General features: G+C 46.5%; 1 protein-coding gene across 2 annotated transcripts in view; it reads left to right on the forward strand.

Moving 5' to 3' along the window:
• The window catches only part of Ak8 (adenylate kinase 8), a 110356-nt gene extending 108065 nt beyond the window's left edge, over positions 1 to 2291 (forward strand). For both annotated transcript variants that reach the window (XM_051184993.1, XM_051184994.1), the window contains one exon: positions 2018 to 2291. In XM_051184993.1, the coding sequence (XP_051040950.1) occupies positions 2018 to 2255 (238 nt within the window). In that variant the 3' untranslated portion in view covers positions 2256 to 2291. The remainder of the gene's footprint in view (positions 1 to 2017) is intronic.
• The last annotated feature ends 8086 nt before the right edge of the window (positions 2292 to 10377 follow it).

A 10377-nucleotide genomic window follows, 5' to 3' on the forward strand; every position in this document is an offset into this window, starting at 1 on the left:
GGTGTGTCTTTTGGCTCCCTGTCTGCAAGAGTGAAGGGAGGAGTGTACCAGGCCCTGCTGCAACATGCTGGTTAAGTATCTGGCCACTGTAGTCCTAGCCCCCAGCTGACTACAGTTGCTCCAGATGGGCAGGCTGTTAGAACTTAATGAACAGTGTTTAGAAGGATGAAAAAAGGCAAGATGAAGTTGGGGAGGTCTCAGATGGCAAAGTGCCTTGAAAGCATGAGGACCTGGGTTCAATCCTCCAGAACACACACAGACACAGACACACACAGACAGATACATACCCACACACAGACACCCACACCCCCTCCCACAGATACATACACACAGAGATACCCACACACACACACAGGCACCCTCCCACAGACACACACACAGATATACATACATACACATAGAGACACACAGACAGACATATAGACATACACACAGAGACACACACATAAAAAAAAATAAGCCCTTTGTGGTGGTATATGCCTTTAATCCCAGCACTTGGGAGGTAGAGACAGGTGACTTTGAGGCTAACCCAGTCTACTTAAGGAGTTTCAGGGCAGCCAGGGCTACATAGAAGAAATCCTGTGTGATGGCTATTCTTTGGTTGTCAACTTGACTACATCTGGAATTAACCAGATGCATACCAAGTGGCTGGGTATGCCCGTGATGGATTTTCTTTTCTTTTTCTCTCTCTTTAGTTTTTTTTTTTTTTTTTTTCCAAGACAGGGTTTCTCTGTGTGACATCCCTGGCTGTCCTGAAAATTCTTTCTGTAGACCAGGCTGGCCTCAAACTCACAGAGATCTGCCTGCCTTTGCCTCCTCAGTGCTGGAATTAAAGGGATGCACTACCATGCCAGGCTCGAGTATTTTCTTAATTAAATCATTTGAAGTGAGAAGACCCACTTCTTTTTTTCTTTCTTTCTTTCTTTGTTTTGTTTTGAGACAGGGTTTCTCTGTAGCCCTAGCTGTCCTGGAACTTGATCTGTAGACCAGGCTGGCCTCAAACTCACAGAGATCCACCTGCCTCTGCCTCCTGAGTGCTGAGATTAAAGGTATGTGCCACCACTGCCTGGCAGAAGATCTACTTCTAATCTAGATCTTTAGAGATGAGACAATCCACCTTTAATCTGGGCCATGCTTTATGCTGGCAGCCTAAATAAAGGACATGGAAGAAGGAAGCCTGGTCTCTGCCTGCTTGCCCTCACTCTCCCTGGCAAGTCCATTCCTTCCCTGGCATTAGTCTATTTCTTCGGGATTCTGGCATATACTGAACACCAGTTCTTGGGGACCGAATAATACTGAATTCTTGGATGTCCTGTTGGTACACAGCCATTGCTGGACTAGCTGAATCACAGCCTATAAGCCATTCTAACAAATTCCACATATATATTCATTCTATCAGTTCTGTTCCTCTAGAGAACCCTGATGAATAAACCCTGTCTTAAAAAAAAACAACCCACAAAAACAAAAACAAACAAACAAACAAACAAACAAACAAACCAGGGGCTACAAAGATGAGTACTTGCTGCTCTTCCAGAGGATTTGAGCTTGGGTTCCAGCACCCACAAAAGGTAGCTGACAGCCATCTGGAGTTCTAGTTCAGGGAATCTTTTGACCTCCAGCACCTGCACACATGTGGCAGGGAGGGAGGAGCTTGCAAAGGGAAAGGAAAGAACCTGGGTTTTGTTTGTTCTTTGTTTTGTTTCAGGTGGGGTCTTACTACACAGCTCTGGCTGGCCTGGAACTTGCAGAAATCTGCCTCCCTGGGCCTCCTAAGTTCTTAGATCAAAGGGAAAGCAGGCCTTACTGTGTCTTTACATTTTGTCCCCTGGCTGACCTCTGTCCTTTCTTTTCACTGGGACCACAACTTCATATCCCAGAAGCCTGAGGCTAGTCCAGGGTGCGCCCAGCTAGTGCATGGCTGGCATTCGTGCCTCGTGGTAATGGTGACAGGGCAAGGGCACTCTAGAATAGTCAACAAGAGGACTAAGGGCTCCCTTGTCATCTGCTTCCTTCATAGGTTCCATCTTATGTACAAGCCCCCTCCCACTATTGAAGTTCAGGCCCGTCTCCTGCAGAACCCCAAGGACTCAGAGGAGTACATCAGGCTCCGAACAGACCTGTTCTACAGGAACTCCGGGGACCTGGAGCAGTACTATGACCGGGCCATCACTGTCAACGGGGACCAGGACCCATACACCGTCTTTGAGTATATAGAGAGTGGGATCATTAATCCTCTGCCCAAGAAAGTGACTTGATACATGTAAAGCCAGGAGCAAGCCCTGGAGACACTAGAATCGCCTTCCCACGACCTTCAACAGATACCTCCCCCTGCTAACCCCCGCCAATAAAGATGCTAGACACAATATCAGGTAGCCTTCTTAGGGAGTCTGAGAACACAGGGCAGAGGAGGCCCATGGGGAGTGCAGTGGAATGCTGGATATTAGGCCTTCCTCTAAAGTCAGATGTAGATGAAGCACCTGAAGCAGCAGCATCATCCTGTTGGGAATAAAGGTCATGGTGGACCTTGGCGGATTCCATGGCAGGCAAGGGTGACCCAGGCGGGGGATAAATATGCCAGAGCTTAGTGAGAGGTTTATTAGAAAGGGAAAGGGGAATGCCGGGCATTGGTGGTGCATGCCTTTAATCCCAGCACTCAGGAGGCAGAGGCAGGTGGATCTCTGCGAGTTCGAGGCCAGCCTGGTGTACAGAGTGAGTGCCAGGACAGACTCCAAAGTAATACAGAGAAACCCTGTCTCAAAAAAAAAAAAAAAAAAAAAAAGAAAGGGGGAGAAGGAAAAAGAAAAGAGTAAAGATAAAGAGACACAGACAGCAGGGAAGAGAGAGGGGAAGACAGAGTGAAAAAGAGGAGGAAAGAGAGAGCAAGAGCATAAGTGGGCAGAGGTCTTTCTTTTAAAGGGTCCTATGTACCTGGGCTGACCTGCCTGAGTGCATTCTGCCAGGTAACGGGCAGGCCAGCATAATGCCTGAATTCTTACACATCTCACTTTTCACTGTGGGTAGTTGGGTGGGTGCACTGCTTATGTTCTATAGAGGAATGGAACAAATAGCATAGACATATATTATAAAATGCACTCAGTGATTGACTTACATGACACCAACTAGGCCGACAATGGCCATCTGCATGGTGGAGACTCTGAGAACCTCATAGCTGCTTCTTTAGATCTCAGGGCTAGATAATCTGGATGTATCCATCTGGTGCTGGGGCAGGGAGGATTCCTGGAGGGCCACTGGTCTTTAGTCCATACTGAAAGGTTGAAAAAACTAGGTTCTGATACAATAAAGCATGGTAGGAGTGGCAGCAACAGAGCAGATGCATCTATAAGCAAGAAATGAAGGCAGGCAGGCAAAGAAGGCGCTCCCCACTCCTTAGCTAATCCTCTCAGAGAGACAAGTCTCTTCATTGATCCCCGGTCAGCTCAAGTTGACAACCAAGTTTAGCCACCACAGAGTTAAACTCACTCTTCACAGCCTGTCTGTCCCTTCCTAGCAGCTGGAATGATAACCACAGCCACCTCTCAGTAATCCAAAGGCTCCAGAGGGGTGATAGGCAGAAACCTCAGCCTAGTGAAGACAAATTCAAGTTCTGCTTTAGAACTTCAGCACCAAGGACCATGCAATGGCATCTACCTGTGGAGACAAGAGGATCAGGAGTTCAAGGGTAGCTTCCAGGCACATGGTTCAAGGTCATTCTGTATTGTACTCAAAAAGAAAAAGGAAAACATGGCAATCAATAGAACTCCCTGGAATGAGGGACATTGCTTCTATCTGCACTGTCCATGTTGGCAGCCTCTTGCCACAGGGGCTCCTGAAGCGCCGGCAGTATGATTGTGCCACAGAAGAGGTGTTTTTAGTTTTATTAAACTTTTATACATTAATTTAAACAGCCTCTTGGGCTGGCAGCTGCTCTATGAGCAGTGAGGGGGGAGGGCCAGGGGGTGACAGGAGGGCTGGGAAGGGGTTTCAGGGCTGCTGAGCCTCCAGTCATCCTCTGCCCTCTGTAAAGTCTGCAGGTCCCACAGGGGAAGGTGGGACAGGAAGACCTGGGTTTGATGGTGTGACTGGAGCTCCTTCCACACTCCTTTCATCATCTCATCCTTCAGGGGAGCCTCAGTCAGGCAGGTCCTTAGGTGTCCCACATGCATATGCAAGAAGGTAACCCCCTTGCCTGAGGTCACTTGTCTCCAAATCCAGGATTCCTGGGACCAGCGTGACCTCAGATTCTAGCATTTAGGGCTCTGGGAAACTCAGTCTCTGGAACAATGCCCAAAGGCCCTTCTAGCTTAGGACAGTTCAAATCCATGTAGCAGAGCTCATCTGTGGACCTGCTCCAGCTAGGTGCAGGTCTGGCTCCCCTCTCTGCTGAGTGCTTCAGCTTCCATTTCCCTAGGCTGTCAGACCCTAAGCACCACCTCCTGAATCTCAACCAAGGTCTTCCCACCAAGATATTTGATGTATACACCCATTTCAGCACATGTCCAGATAGCCAGGGCTCCCTGCAGAAAAGAATTCTCAATGTCACACATCAATAAAATGACTTAGTAGGGTGTAGGGCACTTCCTTTCTGCAAAAAGATGGTGCCACGATCTAAACCAACACACTGGCCAAAATGCAAAATGGCCTCTGGGGGTTTTTTTTTTGTATGGGTATTTTGTCTACATAGTGAGCTCCAGACCAGCCAGGGTTCATAATAAGACTATCTTAGTTAGGGTTACTGTTGCTATAGTTCTGGAGAAGGAGCTAAGAGTATTACATCTGGATCTGAAGGCAGCAGAACAGACCTGTGCCCCATATTGTGTGCCCGCACAGTGAAACACTTCCTCCAACAAGACCACACCTACTACAAGACCACACCTCCTACAGTGCCACTCCCTATAGGCCAAGTATTCAAACATATGAGTCAATGCACTCTGCTAGCTGAGACATATTTCCAGGCCACAAATGCTTATTGAACTACATCCCCAGCACTAGGTAGATAGTAGAGGAAAAATGACAAAGTTTCTGTGCTCATGTGACTGGCATTTTCCATAAAGAGATAGCAAAAGTGAGAGAGAGAAAAAGTCTGATTTCTGATGGCCCTGAGAACCATCTCACCCATAGGTCCCATTAAATACTTTCATCCTCTTATCAGAATTACTTCTTTTTACCTAGGGCTGTCAGTCAAAGTTCCTGAAGACTCTGGGAGGATTATGGCTAGTCTAGTGGTATTCCCAGGGGATGAGGAAAGAGGCAATTTAAATGCAGCCACACTCCTATAAGACCCCATGGAAAGCAAAGGTGGCTTAGATGTTGAGTTTTTAAGGCACATAAAAGAATTCAGGGGCATACAAAAAGCCATATAGTTGACCACAGGATAAATTTCCATTAAAAAAAAAACATAGATATCTTTCATTAATGAAATATGTTCCTTGCTTAAAAAAGAAGAAAAATAAAAATACAGTGACAGAACACACAGGAATCAAAATGCTCATCCTTCCCATGCCCCAACCTTCAATGGACACCATCGTGGTGACCACAGATAAATACCTGGGATTTCAGATACAGGGGAAGGTGAGTGGGTGGATGGATGGATGGATGGATGAGTGGATGGGCTAGTGAAAGATGAATAGTTTGATAAGTGGACAGGTGGATGAAGGATGATGAGTGGGTGGGTACATGAATGGATGTGTCGGTAGATGGGCAGCTAAGGAGGGATGAACAGATGGATGGGTGGATAGGAGGATGAGTGGTGAGTGAGTGGGTAAATGGATGGAAGGATGGATGAGCACAATGATGTGATTGTATTGCATATACTTGTTTTTAATTTTTTTGTGTGCGTAGGTGTATGTACATATTTGTGCTTGTGTGTGTAGACCAGAGGTGGATATCTTCTTCAGTTGCTCTTCATCTTCTGTATCAAGGCAGGGTCTCCTGTTGAACCTAGGGCTCACTGACTTTCACAAATCTAGCAAGCCAGTTTGTGTTGAGATTACAGGCAGGGCATGACTACGTGGTATTTTTGGCATTTACAGGTGATGGGGATCTTGACACTTGGGTGACAAGTAGTTTGTGTTAAGCCATCTCCCCAGCACTGTGCCATCTGTCTACATACAAGGTCTTTTCCTCCATGACATGAGAATCTTCAATTTGCTTGAATGATTAAGTTAACAGCTACACAGTCTGAATTTTCTCACAGCCAGAGAACATGGGTCTAGCCAGTAAGATATTTCAGGAAAGCTTCTGTTTTCCTCATTACAGTGATAGAGCACTGGGTATGGTAATACACGCCTATAGTCCCAGCCTTGGGGAGGCTGAAGCTGGAGGATTATACATTCAAGGCCTATGAGCTACACAGTGAGATCCCATCTCAAAAATAAACAGTCTGGTGGTAGTGGCGCATGCCTTTAGTTCCGGCACTCAAGAGGCAGAGGCAGGCAGATCTCTGTGATTTTAAGGCCAGTCTGGTCTACAGAGCGAGTTCCAGGACAGCCATACACAGTGAAACCCTGTCTTGAAAAATGAAACAACCAAACCAGAACCGGTGGCTGGTGGGAATTACTGTCTGTTCCTGAGAGGTGTAGATATCCATTCCCTGGGGCACCCTAAGCCCTGTGCCAGTCCTGGATCTGAACCTTCCTAGGGTTTCTGTGCTGATCATCCAAGGCAGGAGGAAAGCTTAGCCCGCCTGGGGCCCTAGGCTGTGTGGAGGAATAGTTAACGTCTGACCCAGAAGCAGCTTTGGGTGGGAAAAGAATCACAGGGTGTGGGAAGGCGCCTGCTAAAGTGCTTACTTTCTCCCACTGAGGGTGAGAGCCAGACAGGGAAGGACCTGAGGCAGGACTCCAGCCAGGACTGGCACCCCTAGACATGTGCCTTCTGTGATACCCATTCTATAGATGGGAAGACTGACAATGTCATAATCAGAGTCCTGAACCTGCAGCTGCTGCATGTCCTTCACTGTGTCAGGACCAGACACCTTAGGCTTCTCATGCGGACTAAAGAAGGTTCATGGATCGGGACTGCTGGGGCAGTCAGCCTGTGGAACAAGCTTAACTATTGCTTCCTTGCTCTTTCCAGTGAGAGTTAGCCATTGTGGGACTGACTACTCTGGCCATTTCATGTAAGTCAATTCTATAAAGTATATACTAATATATAAGTATATAAATATAACAAAATTTTATGATATAATATACAATACATATATTACACATATATTATATATTGTATATGTATTATATATTATTATGTATCACATATATTATATGAGTTACATATTTATATAAGACATAAATATAATACTGACATATATATCAATATAATATATATTAAGTAGTATACATATAATTTAATATATTAAAAGGTTGGATTATATATTTACTAATATATATATATATATATATATATATATATATAAATCCTAATAATTGTGCTGAGATAGTTCAGCTGATAAAGTGCTTTCCTTGCCAATCCAAGGGCCTGAGTTTATCCCCAGAACTCATTTTAGGAAAAGTCAGGTGCAGTAGCCTATGCCTATAATCCCAGCACTTGGGCAGATCCCTGCGGCTGAGTGGCCCAGCCAGCCAACCCTTCTTGACCAGCTCCAGACTGGGGGATGAGCATAATGTGTTTTTAAGCCCTTGGGCTCCCCATTATGTTTAAGATCAAGTAATACCCTCATAGTCCACCTATGTACCTCACTGATAAGGGCACCAGGGTCTATCGGTCCAGGCCAGACACCACAGCACTTAACATCCTGGGAACTGAGTTTCTGACCTGGGGGAGGGAGGGCAGAGGGGGAACCTCTGAAGAGATGTCCAATGATAGCAGGCACTCTCCATCCTTAAAGGGAAGCCATGTCTGCTGGAACATGGGATTGGGTGTTTCCAACAGCACCCAGCTGGAGCTCAGCACCCTCTCTCTTCAGATCTGATGGGTCTGCCTTAGTTGTGACTGCAGCTCCCAGAACGCACATAGGTTTTTTTGGGGGGACCTGCCTGGTGAGGAAATCCCAGTCCTCTTCTGAGGCTACTGATGGTGTTAGTGGCTTTTGATTAAGCCTTCACTTCCCCTTGGCATGCACTTGGATGCAGGTGGTTAGGATGTAGACAGTTAATTTGGAATTTGGAAGGGAATTCAAGTGAGAAAGCCAGACAGGGAAGGGGACCACTGTCCACCCATGGAAAAACTCACTTCCTCCTTTTGAAGGTTAATTTAATTCTGCTGAGAAGACTCCAGTGCAGTGGCCACCCTGCTGTATCCCTAAGGAAATCAGCCAAACCACGCCTCTCCTGAGAGGGTGGGTGAACCAACTGTGCTGAGCCTGACCCTCCCAGCAGAACAATGAACAATTCCAAGCAACAGCTACACAGACCAGCAGGCCAGGCACACAAGCAGAGGCTCCACAGGACAGGGGGTCTCAGCGTATAGGTGGACAGTGTTTTAAAAAGGAGTTTAGATAACCAGAGGGATGGCTATCAAGGAATGCATGCGGGCTGTCAGGCCCCCTCCCCCTGTAGGAGTCCTCCAGGTAAGTCTGCAGCTAGTGAAGGATGGAGCCATAGGGGGCCAGCTTCCACATCCACTCCTTGGTGTTTCACCAAAAGCATGTTCCCAGTGTCACTTTCCTGGACAAGCACTCATTGTTAACAGTCAGGGGGCTAGGCTAACAAGATGGATCAGTGGATAAAAGCCCTTGCCACGTACACAAGCCTGACAACCTGAGGTTTAATCCCTAGGACCCACAAGAAGGTGGGAAAGAACCAATTCCGCAAGTTGTCCTTTGGCCTCTACACTTGTGATACATCACCCTCCCCAACCATATACACACAGTAAATTTATTAAAAACACCTGGGATCTGAAGCATGGGATGTAGCTCAGTGGTCGTTGGTCGGGCATGTGTGAGGCTCTGAGTGGCTCAGTGCTATATCTTTTTTAAAAAGCACCAATGTTTTAAATTATTGGTAAATGAATTAATTCCCCTTACATTACATGGCTAATCATGGTTGTCAATTTGACACATCTGGGAAGGAATCTCAACTGAAAAGTTGTGTGGCAGTGCACGCCTTTAATCCTAGCACTTAAGAGACAAAGGCAGGGGAGTCTCTGAGTTAGAGGCCAGCATGGTCTACAGAGAAACCTTTGTCTTAGAATCCTCACCCCGTTGTACACACAAAGAAAAAAGAAAAACAGTAAGAAAGGGAAGCTGCCTCAGTCGAATTGGTTTATAGACATGTCTGTTGAACACGTTCTTGATTGCTAGTTGCTGTAGGAGGACCCAGACAACCATGGGCAGTATCATTCCCTAGGCAGGTGAGCCTTTTAAGAAAAGTAACTGAACAAGCCAGAAGGCAGTGGGCTTTTGCTTTAAGCTCTTGCTCCCTTTGATGATGGGACTATAACCAATACCTGCAAGCTAAAACAAGCCCATTGCTCACCAGGTTGTTTTGGTCATGGTGTTTATTGAAGCAACAGAAAGCAGCAATGTAGGGTAGCTAGCTACCTTTAAAGTGCTGAATGGCATCAAGGAAGTTTCTGGCTTCTTTCTCTTTCTTCTGTGGCGTCTGGAACCCCAACAGAGGTGACTGGACTTAGTGGTGTCTCAGTAAACCATGTGAACCCCAGAAAACAGACATACGATATACAAATACTTGTCATTTGTGAAAGAGAGTGGCTAAGGTTGTTTCTGACTACAGAGCTGCTGAGGCATACAGCACTCCACCCACAGCCACACCACCTTACGTACTAGGATCACTAGGGCAGCTGTGGGGCCCCAGAGCAGAACACTCTAAGAGAAGAGGACTTCCATTTGTGGGGTAAGTGGACAGCCAGCTAGCTACCTGACAGGAAGCACAAGGACCTGCCACCAGGATATCAGTAGGACTGGATACCCACATGAGCTTCCCAAACAGTGGGGCTAGATACTGACAATGAGTATCCACTTCCACTTTTTCCTTATCTTCCCAGTGTCAAGACTTTTTCTGGGCACTGTGGCCTTAACCTTAGACATGAGACATGAGATCAGAAGTGACAATGTCTCCAAAGAACAAGCAAGCAAACAAACAAAAAGCTAAACAGGGCCAGGATGTGAGATGTTCTTGTAAACCTCAGTCAGAGCCATGCCTTCTCCTGTCTTAGTGGCCCTGTGGAGCTGACTGTGGGGGACAGTGAAGGAGGGGAGCCCCACTCACCAGCTCTGCAGCTCTAGGAACTGAGACAGTCCCAGCCTTGGAGGAGCATACAGCTAGCTGCACACGCTAAGGGAACAAGTGGCTGGCTTGTCTGGGTTGGCATTTATTCCAAGGAACATGTTGTTATCCTTAGTTTTTAGCTGGAACCTTGAAAGTTAAAATTGATTAGATAGAAAGAAAAATCCCCTTTGCA

Source organism: Phodopus roborovskii, unplaced genomic scaffold (genome assembly GCF_943737965.1).
Source record: "Phodopus roborovskii unplaced genomic scaffold, PHOROB, whole genome shotgun sequence".
Taxonomy (NCBI): domain Eukaryota; kingdom Metazoa; phylum Chordata; class Mammalia; order Rodentia; family Cricetidae; genus Phodopus; species Phodopus roborovskii.